Source organism: Astatotilapia calliptera, chromosome 3 (assembly GCF_964374335.1).
Source record: "Astatotilapia calliptera chromosome 3, fAstCal68.1, whole genome shotgun sequence".
Classification (NCBI taxonomy): Eukaryota; Metazoa; Chordata; class Actinopteri; order Cichliformes; family Cichlidae; genus Astatotilapia; species Astatotilapia calliptera.
This window is the reverse complement of record NC_137424.1, coordinates 17,968,530-17,989,070: the sequence shown is the minus strand read 5'-3', so window position 1 is coordinate 17,989,070 and position 20,541 is coordinate 17,968,530. Positions and strand designations below refer to the sequence as shown.

Here is a 20,541-nt window from a genome sequence, read left to right as displayed (position 1 = left end):
ACTATTACTGCATAATTATTAGGCAACTTAACAAAAAACAAATATATACCCATTTCAATTATTTATTTTTACCAGTGAAACCAATATAACATCTCCACATTCACAAATATACATTTCTGACATTCAAAAACAAAACAAAAACAAATCAGCGACCAATATAGCCACCTTTCTTTGCAAGGACACTCAAAAGCCTGCCATCCATGGATTCTGTCAGTGTTTTGATCTGTTCACCATCAACATTGCGTGCAGCAGCAACCACAGCCTCCCAGACACTGTTCAGAGAGGTGTACTGTTTTCCCTCCTTGTAAATCTCACATTTGATGATGGACCACAGGTTCTCAATGGGGTTCAGATCAGGTGAACAAGGAGGCCATGTCATTAGTTTTTCTTCTTTTATACCCTTTCTTGCCAGCCACGCTGTGGAGTACTTGGACGCGTGTGATGGAGCATTGTCCTGCATGAAAATCATGTTTTTCTTGAAGGATGCAGACTTCTTCCTGTACCACTGCTTGAAGAAGGTGTCTTCCAGAAACTGGCAGTAGGACTGGGAGTTGAGCTTGACTCCATCCTCAACCCGAAAAGGCCCCACAAGCTCATCTTTGATGATACCAGCCCAAACCAGTACTCCACCTCCACCTTGCTGGCGTCTGAGTCGGACTGGAGCTCTCTGCCCTTTACCAATCCAGCCACGGGCCCATCCATCTGGCCCATCAAGACTCACTCTCATTTCATCAGTCCATAAAACCTTAGAAAAACCAGTCTTGAGATATTTCTTGGCCCTGTCTTGACGTTTCAGCTTGTGTGTCTTGTTCAGTGGTGGTCGTCTTTCAGCCTTTCTTACCTTGGCCATGTCTCTGAGTATTGCACACCTTGTGCTCTTGGGCACTCCAGTGATGTTGCAGCTCTGAAATATGGCCAAACTGGTGGCAAGTGGCATCTTGGCAGCTGCACGCTTGACTTTTCTCAGTTCATGGGCAGTTATTTTGCACCTTGGTTTTTCCACACGCTTCTTGCGACCCTGTTGACTATTTTGAATGAAACGCTTGATTGTTCGATGATCACGCTTCAGAAGCTTTGCAATTTTGAGACTGCTGCATCCCTCTGCAAGATATCTCACTATTTTTGACTTTTCTGAGCCTGTCAAGTCCTTCTTTTGACCCATTTTGCCAAAGGAAAGGACGTTGCCTAATAATTATGCACACCTGATATAGGGTGTTGATGTCATTAGACCACACCCCTTCTCATTACAGAGATGCACATCACCTAATATGCTTAATTGGTAGTAGGCTTTCGAGCCTATACAGCTTGGAGTAAGACAACATGCATGAAGAGGATGATGTGGACAAAATACTCATTTGCCTAATAATTCTGCACTCCCTGTAGTGTGATTTAGATTTCATTGGTGTAAACACCAGTCACACAAGCTAACCCATGGAGGCAGCAGCAGGCTTTGTGTTTGGTCTGTTGGCTTAAACTAAGAGAGTTTAGTTTGTTAGCACAAAGAGCTGTCAGCTAAAGCCCCGAATGCACTTTGAATACAGACGAACTGAGAAAAACACTTTAAATACAGCAAACAGTCAAACTGACCACATGTTTTTCTGCTGATCATCCACAGCAGTACGTTTAGCATTCATGCTAGCAGCAGGCTATGACTGTCCACTCAGCACCAACACAGGTAGGAGTGAGCAGTGATGAAGCAGGACTGTGGGCAAGTTTGAGCTACAATCCTATTGGCTTCTCAGTTTCTCCAAAGAAAAGGGGAAAAATTCTTGGTGTTGTGAAGATGTGAGTTGGTCTTGTTGTCGTGGGGCTGGAAGGATGCTGGCAGTGAGAGGCTTTTCATACAGTGTTCAGTAACAGAATGAGAAGAAAGCCACTGCACATGAAACAAGGTGCTCGTAGTGTTTGTTTACTGTGTTTGTGCCACAATGTCAGATCAGTTGTAGATTCACATGCAGACTCGTCCAGTGAAACCAGTGCAAGTACTGCAGTACAGAGCAAAGACTAAGCAAGGGTGTTATTGTAAACTTTAACAAAAGACTGTTATGTGACAAAGAGTAAGTACATTATTTTTATGAGATTGTTCATCATGTCTTTAATTTAATGTTTCCAGTTTTTCCTTCCTGTCTCATGAAGCTGTTACATTTATTGTTTTTCTCTTAGGATCAATAAGAGGCCAGAATCTCCTGGACCTGAACCCAGCTGTGTTTCCTTAAAGAGCAACGAGTCGAAGGATGTTGGTGTTTACTTTAAAGGATGTTCTTCTGCTGCTGAGAGGTAATGTGTGTCTAGATGTTGTTCCTGACTCTGTATTTTTGAATAAATCCTCATGTTTAATATCAGCTCAGCTCTTTTTCACACACATTTCTATGTTGGTGTGTGAAGCGGTGTGTGTTGGAGTGTTTCCACAAACACAGCAGTCAGAGTGGAAAGAGTGGATGTTGTAGGAGGTGTTTGTGTAGTGAAGAGGCTGAGTGTCTGTAGGACTCCAGCTGCTCCAGCAGGTGTCTCCTTTGTGCTTTGCTTCAAACACAGTGTAGGGAGGAGCTTCCACTCAGGTGTTTCAGGTGTTGCTGGATGGAGGAGGACAAATAGTTTTTCCCTTCAGTGACACTTCAGCAGCTCAATGTTCTGGGAGATGTTTGTCTTTATGAAGGTTTATGGATTCTTGTTCTTACTTTGGTGAAACTGAGCAATACATTTTCCATCTAACATTTAAAGTAAATTTCCAGGTGAATAAAAGATCTGCAGCTGCAGCCTCTGTGATGTTTCACAGTCTGAAAGTAACAAATTCAACCAGAGTTCAAACAAAGGCTTAATATACGTGTGTGTTTGATATAATGCCAACAAGTACAAACAGGTGTTCTTACAGGTCTTAATCACAGAGGTCTGATAAGTCTGGTGACTTTCACACTCAGCAGTTTTGCTGCCTTTTATTTTATATTGGCCTTTTTAAAGCCCTTCAAAGTCTCCCACATTCATACAGAGCTTTTAACACCAAACTCCTTTACAGTCCTTCTCCTCTCACACACGATCACACGACTGATTTGTCTGCAGCAGCTGTGTTACTGCTAGTATTTTATTATGTGTGTAATCTCCTCATATTGTTCCTGTGGTTTAGTTTGACTTCCTTCTGCAAACTCAGCTGCTCTGTTGCTGATACACGTCTCCATGAATATGATTGATCAGATGCTGCCAACACCATGTGTTTCATGTGAGCGCTCAGCTGAAACCCTGGGTTGACTTATCGAGTTAATAACAAGCTTCACGTGACTGTGAATGCTAAAGTGAATCAGATAAAGGAAAGAGACCCTGCTAATGTTGGACTCACTTCTTAGTGTAGATCCCAGGAGGAAGTTCAACATAGCCATTCTTTGTGCTAGCTCGACCAAACCTGAGACCACAGTGCAGGATAATGATCATCATCTGTCTCTGTCAAGGACATTTAAACTCCACAAATAACAAACATAATTATATTTGATCATTAAAAATATGTTTTCACTTAAAAAAGCATGAGCACACTGGTGGATTACAGAAACATGAAAACTCGTTAACAGTAAAGTTAATTTAGGCGTAAACAAAGTGTCAAACATACTTAAGTAGAAGGACTGATGTTTGTGTTAAAATACCCTCTTAAAGCTGAAATACTGATTCAACTTCTTTCTCCAAAAGTTGATTCTGTTCATCTGGACGTAGCGTTTTGTGGGAGAAACATTTCGTCTCTCATCCAGGTGACTCCTTCAGTCTCAGCTGACTGCAGGATTCAATCTTATAAACAGGACATTTGCATAATGACTGAAACCAGCCCACTGAAGGAACAATGGGCTGTGAGGTCAGTTCCTTAATCTTAATTATGCAATTCTCATGACCATTGATCAACAACCACTGATCAATGGTCATGAGTACCATTCACAGAGAGTTGGGGAATGGCTGCAATCACAGCATGTAAGATGGTGACAGATGTACCCTTAGGCCCCCTCCTCAATTCAGAGATGGTCTTTCCCTTTTCACGTAAATGGCCTCCTTGACTCCGCCTTCAAACCAGCGTTCCTCCCTGTCCGGGATGTTACATCCTCATCATTGAAAGAGTGTCCACTGGCCTGTAGGTGTAAATAGACTGCAGAGTCCTGGCCTGACGAGGTGGCTCTTCTGTGTTGTAGCCAGAGGTTGTTTGGTTTCCCCGATGTATAAATCCTGCCAATCGTCCTGCACTTAACAGCATACACTATGTTACTCTGTTTGTGTCGGGGGACCCGATCCTTGGGGTGGACCAGTTTTTGGCGCAGCGTGTTTTGGGGTTTAAAAGCCACAGAGACCCAGTGTTTAGAAAAAATGCGACTCAGCTGCTCCGACACTCCTGACACATATGGGATAGCTACAGGTTTTCTCTTAGGCAGCGGTTGTCCTTCTCTCCTGGATCGACTGGAACTTTCTTTAGGAGCCTTTCCAGCTTTGACAAAAGTCCAGCTGGGACACATTTACGCTACGTCCAGATGAAGAGAATCAACTTTTGGAGATTTACTTTCCTGGATGATTGAGAATGCATCAAGACGTTCCTCCTAAATTGTTATTCAGAAAAATGACAAAAAAAGTTTTAAAAATAAGGATTAAAATATTAAAAACTATGTTTTTGAGTTTCCTGATGTAGCACAAAAATATATGAACATAACTGTATATAGGACAGATATTTACGGTTCTTTTAGGCAGCACCAAAAAACAAAAAGACTATTTTAAGCTGTCTGAGGTAGTGAGTCAACATGTCACACTGGGTCAAAGGTCAGGGAGTAAAAGTGTGTTTTAAAGGAGGTTTAAAAGCAGCGAGTGAAGGAGCCTGTCGAGGTAAATCGTTCCATAACTGATCAAAGTCAGTTGGTGGACCTCTGTGTGAAATCAAGCATCTGGTTCACAGAGAGGATAACCCTCACATGGGCTGTACAACATTATATAGGGAGACATTGTATTTTTATTTTATTTTTTATTCCTATTTATTCTATTTATCCCCTTTGTATATTTTATTTATATCTGTCTCTGTATTTATATATATATATATATATAAAATAAAACAATTCTGTAACTGTAACTTCGGTCGTTGCTGTGCTTTTTGGAAGTCGAATTTCCCAGAGGAACCCACCCGAGGGATTAATAAAGTTCTATCTTATCTCTTATCTTAAAAACAGAGATTATCGTAGCCATCGCTCTCTCGCATGGACGTGGCAGTCTTGCTGTCTGCTGCGAATCCTCCCCGTACCTCCGTGACCTCGTCTGGTATCTGCTCCCTCCTCTGTAAGAGACAGTAAAGGAAAACACGTCTCTGCCTAGTCTTGGAAATCTAATCTTATCATCCATTGTTCTTCTAGGGCCTCTTCTTCTTGTGGCCTCAGCTAACTGCTAATATTTAAATGGCTAACATTAACATGTGTGCCAGCCAGGTTCACATTTATGATGAACTATGATTAATTAACTGATGTTGAAACTGGAGCTTTACTGACCTCTGAAATTCCTCCTAAAGTGTTATTCAGTGTTGTGACAGTCAGCTGCTTCAGCTGCTGCTGGGATGGGCTGTGGCAAAGAGAACAGAGAAAATCCAAATCAGAGTTTTTCTCTGAATTAAAAGGAAACAACAATATATTCTACATGGTGAAACTGATGGTTTCTGGTGTTTGGGTCTGTTTTTCTGTATTTATGCAGATAAAGTGTAAACTCAGATGAATTATACCATCAAATGTTAAAGGAAAATATCAGGATGAGTGTCTGTGAGCTGAGAAGGACGTGAAGCGAGCAGTTTATCCCAGAGCTGAAGCTGCTCTGTGTGCAGAGATGAGCTCAGATTCCTGCTGTGATTGATCAACAGTCACAGAAATGTAGACTTGTAGTTATTACTGCAGTATGGTCACAGCAGATACTGATAAACATGTATTATGAGGATGGATGATCAAGTTTCTCACTCTCTCCTTTAAATCTCAGTTTTTTCTTCTTCACAGTTTATCTGTTAATTTATTAATGAATAACACCGAAAGAGTTTCTGTTATATTTCCCCTTGAACATCAGCTTATTAGGGCGGCATTAGGAAATAGCCCCCCTCCAAAGAATGAATAAATGAATGATGATAATAATAAAATGATTAAAAAGCAGAGCTCAGAGTGGTAGAATGGTCAAACATGGATCCACGGGTGGTTCAACTGCATTTGGTGACGTGACCAAAGCAAATCTTTCAAATAATCCCACCATCAACGGGATGTTGTCTCCTTTACTACGGTTACTTTACTTGGTCACCGTGTGAATTTCTTTGAAATGAACCAAATTCTTTTATTTGTTGGTTGTTGCATATTTAACCTCTACAGTCAGGAAAGGAGGAGATGAGGCCTCAACAATGTTGGGTTGTAGCTGTGCTTCAGGTTAGAGTGAGTGTCCATGGAATAAATGTAAGTCAGTGAACTGGAAACATGACTGTGTTCAAACTTTGTTTTCCTTTTTATAATGAGTCTAATCAAAGGTGGACAGAAGTATCTCCACTGTGACTTTTCTGTGTCACCATCAGAGCTTCTGCACAGTGTGGAGAAAGATCCAGAAGCAGAGCTGGACTGCAGACAGCCAGTCAGAGCAGCTGTGTACAAAGTAAGACTGAACATCTGTCTGCTGATGGACTCATTTCTGAAAACTGGACTTCTTGTGTTGTTCAGACATTGAAGAGTTTTCTTTCTCTTTAGTCTCATTGTTTTTCTTTCTTTCAGCAGATGTTGGTCTGCAGGAGGTTTTAGATGAACATAAGATCAGTCTGAGGAGGAGATGTGAACGTGTGACTGAAGGAAGTGATGAAACAGGAAGTAGAACCCTCCTCAACACCATCTACACTGAGCTCTACATCACAGAGGGACAGAGTGAAGAGGTTCATACCCAACATGAGGTGAGGCAGCTGGAGACAGCTTCCAAGATGGACGCCCTCCATGACGCTCCAATCAGGTGCCAGGACATCTTTAAAGCTTTACCTGACCAACAGAGACCCATCAGAGTGGTTCTGACCAACGGCGTGGCTGGTGTTGGAAAAACCTTCTCAGTGCAGAAGTTCACTCTGGACTGGGCAGAGGGCTTGGAGAACCAACATGTCAGTGTGGTGGTTCTGCTTTCATTCAGGGAGCTGAACCTGATCAGAGATGAGCAGTACAGTCTTCTGGAGCTGCTCCATGTTTTCCATCCAACATTACAGAAGATCAGAGCAGAGAAGCTGGCTGTCTCTCAGCTTTTGTTCATCTTTGACGGCCTGGATGAAAGCAGACTTTCATTGGATTTCACCAACAGGAAGCTGCTGTCTGATGTCACACAGAAGTCATCAGTCAGCCAGCTGCTGACAAACCTCATCCAGGGGAATCTGCTTCCCTCGGCTCTCGTCTGGATAACTTCCCGACCTGCAGCAGCCAATCAGATCCCTCCTACATGTGTTGACAGGCTAACAGAAGTACGAGGCTTCACTGACGCCCAGAAGGAGGAGTACTTCAGGAGGAGATTCAGTGATGAAGAGCTGTCCAGCAGAATCATCTCACACATGAAGACATCCAGGAGCCTCCACATCATGTGTAGTATCCCAGTCTTCTGCTGGATCACTGCTACAGTTCTGGAGCACATGTTGACTACAGAGCAGAGAGGAGAGCTGCCCAAGACCCTGACTGACATGTACTCACACTTCCTGCTGGTTCAGACAAAGAGGAAGAAGAACAAGTACCATGAGGGACGTGAGACGAGTCCACAGGAGCTGACGAAGGCTGATAGGAAAGTTCTTCTGAAGCTGGGGAGGCTGGCGTTTGAACATCTGGAGAAAGGAAACATCATGTTCTACCAAGAAGACCTGGAGCAGTGTGGTCTGGATGTGACAGAGGCCTCGGTGTACTCAGGAGTTTGTACAGAGATCTTCAAAAGAGAGTGTGAGATCTTCCAGAAACCAGTCTACTGCTTTGTTCATCTGAGCATTCAGGAGTTTCTGGCTGCTGTCTACATGTTCCACTGTCACACCAACAGGAAGACAAAGGTGGTGGAAGGTTTTCTAGGGAATTTCCGAGAAGAATACAAAAACAGATCTTTTTTTAAGAACATGTTCAAGTCTTATAGCTTCACATCACTGGATGTCTTTTTGACTAAAGTCATGGAGAAATCCCTCCAGAGTAAAAATGGCCACCTGGACCTGTTTGTTCGCTTCCTTCATGGCCTCTGTCTGGAGTCCAACCAGAGACTCTTAGTAGGTCTGCTGGGTCAGACAGAGATCAGTCCAGGAACCATCCAGAGAGTCATCAACAACCTGAAGAAGATGAACAGTGATAAAATCTCTCCTGACAGAAGCATCAACATCTTCCACTGTCTGATGGAGATGAACCACCTCTCATTATTTCAGGAGATCCAAGAGTTCCTGAAGTCAGAGAACAGATCAGTGAAGAAACTCTCTGAGATCCAGTGCTCAGCTCTGGCCTTCATGCTGCAGATGTCAGAGGAGGTTCTGGATGAGTTTGACCTGCTGAAGTACAAAACATCAGACTGGGGACGACAGAGACTGATTCCAGCTGTGAGGACCTGCAGAAAGGCTGGGTGAGTCCAGATGTGATCATTAGCATCATTGATCAGTGTAGGTTAGTAGTTTAATGTTGAAAATAAAATCAGATTGTAACCACAAAGTGTTTGTGTCCGTACGCTGCAACCTTCCACACCATTCCTTTATTGTACAGACTCAGCAGCAGCTCCATGGATCCCAAATCCAAGAGTGGAGAACAGATTTGAAGTGTGTCACATCCATGCAGTCACAGCTGTTTCCACCATGTTTCCACTGATATTAATCCTGTTCAATGACACGTTTCATATCAGTGAATATGTTCTTTAGGACGTCCACTGACATGTTTAAGTGTCCTGCTGGAAATCACTCAAATCATCCATGAAATCCATGAAAAAGCCAAAAGCAGATTAAAGCCAAACAAAGATTCTCATTAAAAGTCTGCAGGTCTGAGAGAGACTCAATCGTTGTGTCATGTCAAACACAGTAAGAGGAGCTGAAGCACAGATGTGAAGAGCAGATTCATCAGATTATGACCTCACTCTGTTTTGTCTTCATATACATTCAGTCTGTGTTTATAATGCAGATTTTCTGCTTTTATAATAACACATTTTATATTTTCTATCATCACAGACTGACTCGGTGTGGACTCTCAGAGTCTCACTGTGAAGTTGTGGCCTCAGCTCTGAAGTCCAACCCCTCCCATCTGACAGAGCTGGACATGAGTGGAAACAGATACCTGCAGGATTCAGGTGTGAAGCTTTTGTGTGCTGGACTGGAGAGTCCAAACTGTCGACTGGAGACTCTGAGGTGAGTTCACTGACTGCGGCTGTTGTTGTTTTTCTATATTTCAGGTCTTTGATGTTTGAAACTTTCTTTAGTTCCTAAATGTTCAGGATGTGTCTGAAGACAAATGTGAAGAAGTTTGAGTGCTTTCAGAAATGTTGTCTTTCCAAACGACTGAACAACAGTTTTTCCTTTTGGCTCCAAACAGAAGTGACAGACTTGAGCAGGGTTCATTTAAAGGCTGACAGAAGTGGAGTGGTGACGGGGAGATGTTTGACAGGACAGTGTTTCAGCCTCCACAGGTTCATGTTGTGCTCCATCAGTCAGTGAAGATGAAGTCAGTGCTGATGAGGCTGTAGAGTGTGTGAGGGATGTGAATGAGGATGATGAAGATCTGATGATAGCAGATAAAAACAGGCTGCAGAGACTTTGAGCCATACAGGGCACACAGTGTGTGTACAGAACAGCTGAAATCATTATGGAGGCCTCACTGGAATATGGAAGCATCACAGTACAGCTTCAGTGAAGCATTAAAGTCTCTGATATGAGATGAGAAATGAAGCAGCCAGAGCTTTTTCATGAGTGGAAATCCACTGTGACTGTGAGCTGCTGCTACAGCCTCCAGATTAGCCAGCAGCTCATCCTGCTCAACATTTTCTCACCAACTTTAATGGAAGTGTGATGTTTTCAGCTGGAGTGATGGTCAGGGTGGCCTCCCTCTCCTCTTCTTCTCCTCTTCCTCTTTCATTTGTAAAGCCACTTCTGCTGCTTTCATTCATTTGGAAGTCCTGTAGCTGAGTTTGGGAGAGACTAACAGCCTCGGCAGCAGAGGGGAGAAAGGCTGTAACACCACCACTTTACTCTGTTCTACCTGTCACATCATTTTATCAGGAAACAAATATGCTCATGTTTTTACTATGCTTGTCTTGAAGATGTAAGAAGATCACATGGTGCTTTTTATTATTGTGTTGGTTTGTTTGCTGTCTCTTGGATGGAGCCCAGCTGTGCGTGGCCCCTGGGCCTGTGGTCAGAGTGTGTGCTGGATAATCCGGCCCAGGATGAGGCCAAACTGACATGGGATGAAATGTCTGTCACATAATTGAGCTTTGTGATAAATGTACGACTTTAATGTGAAACATTCAGAGTTTTTTCTCTTGTTGTGTTTGTTTGAAGCTGCTTCCTGTTGGCTTCAGCTGTTTGGAGTTTCCATTTTCTAAACTTCTACATTCTGAACCTTCTTCAGCTCTGAACAGATGATGAAACACTGAATGATTTCAAGCTCACACTTTGTCTAATAAACTTACATCTTTCATTCTTCATACAGATTGAGGGGCTGTGGTTTGTCAGAGATCAGCTGTGATTATCTGGCAGCAGCACTGAAGTCCAACCCCTCCCATCTGAGACAGCTGGACCTGAGCTGGAACAACAAGCTGCAGGATTCAGGAGTGAAGCATCTGTGTGGTTTCCTGGAGAGTCCAGGATGTGGACTTGAAACTCTGAGGTCAGTCAGCATGTTTTAGTTGTGCTGAGATGAATATGATGTGAAAGTTGTGCTGACACTAAACTGCAGACATCAGGCTGATATTATACTGATCCACACTGAGGATCTTCATGGTAAAGTCTGTTTTCTTCTTCTCTGGTTTAGTCCATTGACTGCAGCAGAACAATGTTCACATTTCAAACAGTGAGACTCAACGTATGGCCCGCGGCCCACACGCGGCCTGCCCACCTTTCCTGATTCAGAGAGAGGGGACCCTGATTAACTGTGTAGTGTTCTTCCTCACAGTTCTAAGTATCAGACACAACAATGAATAATCCACAGCTGACTGTCTTTAGCAGGTCAAAGGTCACGGCACACAGCAGACAGTGGGAAATATTATAATTCTGATCATTTATCAGCACATATCCATATGTATAAAAACAAAGCTGACACTGTGAGACTTGATCAGAGGTGTGATCATCACAGCAGAGGCCTTTGTGTCAAAGTCACTGAGGATCAAACAGAAACACATGAAGCAGATTTTCCTGTTCTGGCTTTTTATAGCAGATAACCTTCAAAATATTCTGCAGTCCATCAAAAACTGAAGCAAACCATGAATCAACATGTGAACATGAGCTGATGCTGCTGAAGTGAAGCAAAGTTACAGAGGTTTGATTACAGACACAGCTGAGAGTTTGTAATCTGTCATCATTTTAAAAGGTTTACATTTCTTCAGTATATCCACATTTGCAGCTGGTACCTCAACCTCCACTTGTCCAACACAACTGCTGTCCACTGCCTCCATGACATTGTGATTTTGCTGTTGGTCTTCTGTCAGATCTTCATCAATCACTTCTGCACGGGGCACACCTTCAGACTCTGCAGCTGCATAACGAAAGCCTGTAAGATAAAATTAGACATAAGGTAAATGTACACCAATATTCCAATGACAGGTGTGTGATTCATCTGGAAGTTATGTGCGGATTAGTGTACAGTGATAGCAATTTAGTATGTTTTTAGAGGGGGGGGGGTTGTTTACCTCCGATGGGTGCTCTTTTTCGCTTCCGTTGCGTACGCCTTGAGTGCCGGTCCGAGTCTGATACAGGTATGTCGTCATGCCCCATGTGCAGTGTTGGTGCCCAGTCTGGATTTGTTACATCCATTTCATATGCTGGTTTGCCTGCAATAATGCCAAATCATAAGCTACTCAGTCGACATGATGTGGTTCTGCAGCATCACACATTAGCATGTTTTATCTCATTATCTATGACCTCAGCACATTGAAAATCACACTAAAAGCCTTTCAAGAGTGATATGAATTAATTTAGAACTCACCGGAAAGAAAATGCCGTGAGCAAACCAACAAAAAGCTGGGGATTGCAGAGAACTCGATATCCGCTCGTCTCACCGCTGCAATCCAAGCCTGACGTCTTTGTTTAGTAATATCGGATACATGGGATCCCTCACGTTGCCTCCAGGATGGAAAACGATGAAAAGAGAGCCCGTTATCCAGCTTCTTGCCTTCACGATCGTGTGATCTAACGTTGCAACCGACAACACAACACGTACGATCCATAGCTGAAATGGTATCCTTTGGCTGGCCTACTGTCATGGCGGAAGGGGGCATGGCCCATCTCCCGTGACATCACGCTCCAAAGCCCTATAGGTGGGAAAATGTACCATGTCGACCAATCAAAAATGATATGGAAACATGACATTTGGTTGTTTAGCAAAAGGGGGAAGTTTTAGGAGTGACCGGCAAGAGAGAGCGAGTGAGCGAAAGAGAGAGAGAGTTTTGATACGTGAGAGATTTGTGACGTTTACCGTGTTTGGTCTCAAGTTAGTTTGTTGTCTTGTGTATTTAGTGTGTAGCTGTTGTTTTGTTTTGTGTGTCAGTTCTACTAGTGATCGTCACAGTTGCTGCCTTAAAGCCAACAAAGGCAGATTGCAGTGTAAACGCTGAGTGACACACCTGCTGTCAGACCTGCAGGTTTATCCCTGTGCTGTTCTCATATGTGTTAGAGTGACACAAACTATTGTTTGACACCTGATTGTTCTGTAAATAGTTTGAAATGATTATATGAAAAACGTCTGAGCCTTGGCTGCATTTTTTGGTAAATAGTACCATATAACTTTGTTGTTTGCAAAACGTGTGCGTATTTTTAAAAGTGTACAATCTCTATTTGCATTTCAAGTTATGAAGATGATTCGTTAAACATGTGTGTGGTTTTTACAGTCAAAATATCACTTTCTACTTGTATTTTAAATTTTGTCTGAATTTAGATAAATTGTGCTGATACAGTTGGTCAAAATGAGAAAATAACAGATTGGCAAGATGAACTGTTTTTAAAGGTAAAATATAGAGGCCACATCAAAAGTAGTCAAGAAGGGTTAAAGGCTAAAAGCAAAGTTGTCACCAAGTACTGTTTATATTTGTGTGTATTGCTGCAGCTTTTTTGAGTATTAATTTGGTGCCTTTGTGTGAAATAATGGTATTGTGAGTGATCCATATAGTCACAAAGAATAGCCACTTGTTTCTGTGCTACCAAAGTTCCCCGGCTTTCATTCAAAATGTGTTTATCGTCAGCACCTGCACATTAAACTACTTAAACATTATAAATGTCTTCAAGCTCACACTGAGGCCTGTGGGGTACTATCAGCCACTGAGACAGTACACACATTTATATGTGTTTGTATATGAATATTTCATACTTTAAGACTGCCTGTTTATTTAAGGGAGATGAACAAAATACATTGGAATTGTACAAAATAATATCATGGATGATAAATTAAATAGATTTTAAGTAGATGCTTGTGCATTCTTAAAGTCTTATATGTTGAACTGAACTATGTGATCTGTTCAAAGCCTTAATCTTAATTTGAAGTGAAATGTGCATTTTGAGTTTATACACTATGTATATAAGGCGACCGTTTCCTTTTGCAGTATTTTTGTGTGGTGTACTTTTCTATGTCTTAACAAAAGGGGAACAAAGGTGTTTAAGTTCACCTAGGATGATGTGTTTTAATTTTCACATGGTCTTGCTTGAATTTGACCCTGACAAAGGCGTATGAACTCTGTCAGCTGTTTGGAGTTTCCATTTTCTAAACTTCTACATTCTGAACCTTCTTCAGCTCTGAACAGATGATGAAACACTGAATGATTTCAAGCTCACACTTTGTCTAATAAACTTACATCTTTCATTCTTTATACAGATTGAGGGACTGTGGTTTGTCAGAGATCAGCTGTGATTATCTGGCAGCAGCACTGAAGTCCAACCCCTCCCATCTGAGAGAGCTGGAGCTGAGCTGCAACAACAAGCTGCAGGATTCAGGAGTGAAGCATCTGTGTGGTTTCCTGGAGAGTCCAGGATGTGGACTTGAAACTCTGGGGTCAGTCAGCATGTTTTAGTTGTGCTGAGATGAATATGATGTGAAAGTTGTGCTGACACTAAACTGCAGACATCAGGCTGATATTATACTGATCCACACTGAGGATCTTCATGGTAAAGTCTGTTTTCTTCTTCTCTGGTTTAGTCCATTGACTGCAGCAGAACAATGTTCACATTTCAAACAGTGAGACTCAACGTATGGCCCGCGGCCCACACGCGGCCTGCCCACCTTCCCTGATTCAGAGAGAGGGGACCCTGATTAACTGTGTAGTGTTCTTCCTCACAGTTCTAAGTATCAGACACAACAATGAATAATCCACAGCTGACTGTCTTTAGCAGGTCAAAGGTCACGGCACACAGCAGACAGTGGGAAATATTATAACTCTGATCATTTATCAGCACATATCCATATGTATAAAAACAAAGCTGACACTGTGAGACTTGATCAGAGGTGTGATCATCACAGCAGAGGCCTTTGTGTCAAAGTCACTGAGGATCAAACAGAAACACATGAAGCAGATTTTCCTGTTCTGGCTTTTTATAGCAGATAACCTTCAAAATATTCTGCAGTCCATCAAAAACTGAAGCAAACCATGAATCAACATGTGAACATGAGCTGATGCTGCTGAAGTGAAGCAAAGTTACAGAGGTTTGATTACAGACACAGCTGAGAGTTTGTAATCTGTCATCATTTTAAAAGGTTTACATTTCTTCAGTATATCCACATTTGCAGCTGGTACCTCAACCTCCACTTGTCCAACACAACTGCTGTCCACTGCCTCCATGACATTGTGATTTTGCTGTTGGTCTTCTGTCAGATCTTCATCAATCACTTCTGCACGGGGCACACCTTCAGACTCTGCAGCTGCATAACGAAAGCCTGTAAGATAAAATTAGACATAAGGTAAATGTACACCAATATTCCAATGACAGGTGTGTGATTCATCTGGAAGTTATGTGCGGATTAGTGTACAGTGATAGCAATTTAGTATGTTTTTAGAGGGGGGGGTTGTTTACCTCCGATGGGTGCTCTTTTTCGCTTCCGTTGCGTACGCCTTGAGTGCCGGTCCGAGTCTGATACAGGTATGTCGTCATGCCCCATGTGCAGTGTTGGTGCCCAGTCTGGATTTGTTACATCCATTTCATATGCTGGTTTGCCTGCAATAATGCCAAATCATAAGCTACTCAGTCGACATGATGTGGTTCTGCAGCATCACACATTAGCATGTTTTATCTCATTATCTATGACCTCAGCACATTGAAAATCACACTAAAAGCCTTTCAAGAGTGATATCGTTAGCTTCATAGCATAATTGCCTAAGTCAATGACTTAGGCAATTATGCTATGAAGCTAACGATATGAATTAATTTAGAACTCACTGGAAAGAAAATGCCGTGAGCAAACCAACAAAAAGCTGGGGATTGCAGAGAACTCGATATCCGCTCGTCTCACCGCTGCAATCCAAGCCTGACGTCTTTGTTTAGTAATATCGGATACATGGGATCCCTCACGTTGCCTCCAGGATGGAAAACGATGAAAAGAGAGCCCGTTATCCAGCTTCTTGCCTTCACGATCGTGTGATCTAACGTTGCAACCGACAACACAACACGTACGATCCATAGCTGAAATGGTATCCTTTGGCTGGCCTACTGTCATGGCGGAAGGGGGCATGGCCCATCTCCCGTGACATCACGCTCCAAAGCCCTATAGGTGGGAAAATGTACCATGTCGACCAATCAAAAATGATATGGAAACATGACATTTGGTTGTTTAGCAAAAGGGGGAAGTTTTAGGAGTGACCGGCAAGAGAGAGCGAGTGAGCGAAAGAGAGAGAGAGTTTTGATACGTGAGAGATTTGTGACGTTTACCGTGTTTGGTCTCAAGTTAGTTTGTTGTCTTGTGTATTTAGTGTGTAGCTGTTGTTTTGTTTTGTGTGTCAGTTCTACTAGTGATCGTCACAGTTGCTGCCTTAAAGCCAACAAAGGCAGATTGCAGTGTAAACGCTGAGTGACACACCTGCTGTCAGACCTGCAGGTTTATCCCTGTGCTGTTCTCATATGTGTTAGAGTGACACAAACTATTGTTTGACACCTGATTGTTCTGTAAATAGTTTGAAATGATTATATGAAAAACGTCTGAGCCTTGGCTGCATTTTTTGGTAAATAGTACCATATAACTTTGTTGTTTGCAAAACGTGTGCGTATTTTTAAAAATGTACAATCTCTATTTGCATTTCAAGTTATGAAGATGATTCGTTAAACATGTGTGTGGTTTTTACAGTCAAAATATCACTTTCTACTTGTATTTTAAATTTTGTCTGAATTTAGATAAATTGTGCTGATACAGTTGGTCAAAATGAGAAAATAACAGATTGGCAAGATGAACTGTTTTTAAAGGTAAAATATAGAGGCCACATCAAAAGTAGTCAAGAAGGGTTAAAGGCTAAAAGCAAAGTTGTCACCAAGTACTGTTTATATTTGTGTGTATTGCTGCAGCTTTTTTGAGTATTAATTTGGTGCCTTTGTGTGAAATAATGGTATTGTGAGTGATCCATATAGTCACAAAGAATAGCCACTTGTTTCTGTGCTACCAAAGTTCCCCGGCTTTCATTCAAAATGTGTTTATCGTCAGCACCTGCACATTAAACTACTTAAACATTATAAATGTCTTCAAGCTCACACTGAGGCCTGTGGGGTACTATCAGCCACTGAGACAGTACACACATTTATATGTGTTTGTATATGAATATTTCATACTTTAAGACTGCCTGTTTATTTAAGGGAGATGAACAAAATACATTGGAATTGTACAAAATAATATCATGGATGATAAATTAAATAGATTTTAAGTAGATGCTTGTGCATTCTTAAAGTCTTATATGTTGAACTGAACTATGTGATCTGTTCAAAGCCTTAATCTTAATTTGAAGTGAAATGTGCATTTTGAGTTTATACACTATGTATATAAGGCGACCGTTTCCTTTTGCAGTATTTTTGTGTGGTGTACTTTTCTATGTCTTAACAAAAGGGGAACAAAGGTGTTTAAGTTCACCTAGGATGATGTGTTTTAATTTTCACATGGTCTTGCTTGAATTTGACCCTGACAAAGGCGTATGAACTCTGTCAGCTGTTTGGAGTTTCCATTTTCTAAACTTCTACATTCTGAACCTTCTTCAGCTCTGAACAGATGATGAAACACTGAATGATTTCAAGCTCACACTTTGTCTAATAAACTTACATCTTTCATTCTTTATACAGATTGATCGACTGTGGTTTGTCAGAGATCAGCTGTGATTATCTGGCAGCAGCACTGAAGTCCAACCCCTCCCATCTGAGAGAGCTGGACCTGAGCATCAACACCAAGCTGCAGGATTCAGGAGTGAAGCATCTGTGTGGTTTCCTGGAGAGTCCAGGATGTGGACTTGAAACTCTGGGGTCAGTCAGCATGTTTTAGTTGTGCTGAGATGAATATGATGTGAAAGTTGTGCTGACACTAAACTGCAGACATCAGGCTGATATTATACTGATCCACACTGAGGATCTTCATGGTAAAGTCTGTTTTCTTCTTCTCTGGTTTAGTCCATTGACTGCAGCAGAACAATGTTCACATTTCAAACCTTCAAAGAAGAAGAAAAATCCTCCACTGGATAATTCACTGTGAAAATCTCCAACTCTTCATTCCACCTTAAAGTCTGTCTGACACTGAAATCCAAAGCAAAATGTGCGTTTGCTTTACAGACAGCAGTCCAACACAAACATACACACATCATCCAAAACACAGTCCAACATCCAAATCTCCTCCACTGCCAGCATGAATGATGGGAAAGAGAAGGAGGAACACTCTGACATTCAGGGTTAGAATGAGTTTCATGAAGCAGACTGTGAAGATCAAAGCTGCATTAGAAAGCTTACATGAATGAATGAGTGGACAGAAGTGGACAGAGATCATCTGAAGCACTTCAAAGGCTTTAAATCAGCACATTTCTCTTTATTCTTTATCAACTCTGTTAGTTTCTCTCAGTTTTCTGTGGAATGAAGCTAACAGCAGGCTAATAAGATGCTGACCAATAGGTTTCTATTAAAGGTTGTAATTTGTATATGAAAAAGTGCTTTGGCTCAGCAGGGATCAGCTTACAGGTAGAATACAGCTGCTGGATGGGATTAGCATGTCATAGCTATCTACCAAACTGCTAACTGGGGGATTTCAGGCCATCTATGGATCATTTTTACTAACTGTTTATTCAGCTTAGGCTCACAGGGCTGCAGCCTGTGCCCTAGCTGTCATAGGGCAAGAGGCGTGATCCACCTGCACAGGTGAGCAGTCCATCACAGGGCCAACAGAGAGAGACAGAGAAGCACTCTCTCACATCCACACCTACAGCCAATTTAGAAGCACCAATGAACCTAAGCAGCATTTCATTGGACTGTGGGAGAACATCCAACCTCCACAGAAAGGCCAACAAGCTTCAACCTACAACCTTCTTGCTTTAAGGCACTAGTGCGAACCACTTTTCCCCATTTCAGCCCAAATCCTGCATCTTCCTGTTTCTGACTCCAGGCCAGCTCCACTAACACTTTCTCATCAGACACTGCCACCTAGTGGAGGAAGTCTTAGTCCCATTTGAAGCTTCAGATTACAGTTAGTTCCTTTACAAAGAGGTGGAGGTGGTGGGGCCACAGCACCATCATCACTGAGTGCCATAGGACACTTAACCTTTGTTTCCATATGCTGGGAACTTCCTGTTGTTCCAAGGAGGACTGGAAAATGTGTGAAAACCTCCCAGTCAGTTCCTCACAGCACACTTCAATCATTTCCCTCCCACAGCATCAGGACCAGGGCTTTTTCTCTCTTTGGTCCCACTAAGAGATTTCCACACAAACACCTCATCAGTGGGACTCTCAGAGCTACCAGCCCTTTGCTACAATCACAAAGCTCTTCATTGAAATCAATGATATCAAAGCTGGAATCAAATGAGTCCAAGTCTTCTGCTGATTCAGCATCACATTCATCTTTGCTCCTTGTTCTGCATCCCCACCATGGACTTCATTCCTTTCCAAGCCAGCCTTGAGTGTCCTTTATTCAGCTCATCCTCTGCTTTACTTTTACACCTGATTTTAGCTGCTTTATCTCTCTTTCAACAAGTTTCTGTGCCTCCATCTTTTTCTTCTCTCCCTCATAACAAGACAGCTTCTTCTGCCTGAGAACATGTTGGAGTGATTTACTAATCCAGGGCTGCTTATTGGGGAAAATACTTCCTGTTTCCAAAGTAATCCCCATTTTTCCCAGAAAGAAATGTAAGTAGAAATCGATGATCTAAGTGAGAACATGAGCCTTTAAAAAGTCCCAGTGGGTGCAGTCAAAGCAGTCCCTCAGTCCCAGTATAGAGTCTTTGGTCCAGACTGGAACAACTGTGTGCCCAGTTTGAGCTCTCTTCAGTCCTGTGACCTGACAGACCCAGAGGGGCCATCACATCACATTTAGAAGCTCCCCTAATGGAGCCACAACACATGTCCAACACTTAGTCTGTCTTGTTGGACCAACTGGAAGAAATGATTCAAGGACTTAGTCACAGAACAGAGATTCAAATCTCCAAAATCCAACTGGCTGCATCAGGACATATAGTCTGAAACTCTGCACAGTTTCCTGTTTGAAGCTGCTTCCTGTTGGCTTCAGCTGTTTGGAGTTTCCATTTTCTAAACTTCTACATTCTGAACCTTCTTCAGCTCTGAACAGATGATGAAACACTGAATGATTTCAAGCTCACACTTTGTCTAATAAACTTACATCTTTCATTCTTTATACAGATTGTGGAGCTGTGGTTTGTCAGAGATCAGCTGTGATTATCTGGCAGCAGCACTGAAGTCCAACCCCTCCCATCTGAGAGAGCTGGACCTGTGGGGAAACAACCTGAAGGATCCAGATGTGAAGCAGCTGTCTGATCTTCAGCAGAGTCCAGACTACAGACTGGAGACTCTGGTGTAAGTAGAGTGATGGAGTGAGTGGGTGGTGCTGTCAGCAGTATTGTACTAAACACAGTCAGTATGAAACAAAGATCCAGTGTTTCCTGTAAAGCTGCAGCTTCTCAGTGAAGCTGTGAGAGGAGAATGGTGACAGGCTTCAGGATTGGACACAAACACTTCCTGTTTCTGACCTTTATGGTCACCATGGTAACGGCTGACATGCTCTGATCAAACACTGTCAACAGCCAATCAGCTCTCTGAACAAAGCAGCACGCAGACCAATGACTGCATTCGTTTCCAAGTTTAAAGCAGTGAAGAACACAGTCTGTAGGTGAGGAAGAATTTAGTGAGAGCAGATGTTTGGATGGAATTCCTCCAGTTAACAGCTGGAACCG

At 42.3% G+C, this 20,541-nt stretch overlaps 2 protein-coding genes across 2 annotated transcripts in view; both read left to right on the top strand.

Annotated features, from left to right (window-relative positions):
• LOC145422991 (protein NLRC3-like) overlaps window positions 1-20,541 on the top strand; it is a 146,781-nt gene that overhangs the window by 105,687 nt on the left and 20,553 nt on the right. The gene's annotated exons all lie outside the window — the stretch shown is intronic.
• LOC145426163 (protein NLRC3-like) lies at window positions 1,633-9,344 on the top strand. Its single transcript, XM_080299700.1, has 3 exons — window positions 1,633-1,675; window positions 6,732-8,571; window positions 9,164-9,344. Exons 1-3 carry the CDS (start codon window positions 1,633-1,635, stop codon window positions 9,342-9,344), a joined length of 2,064 nt encoding a protein of 687 aa, XP_080155826.1.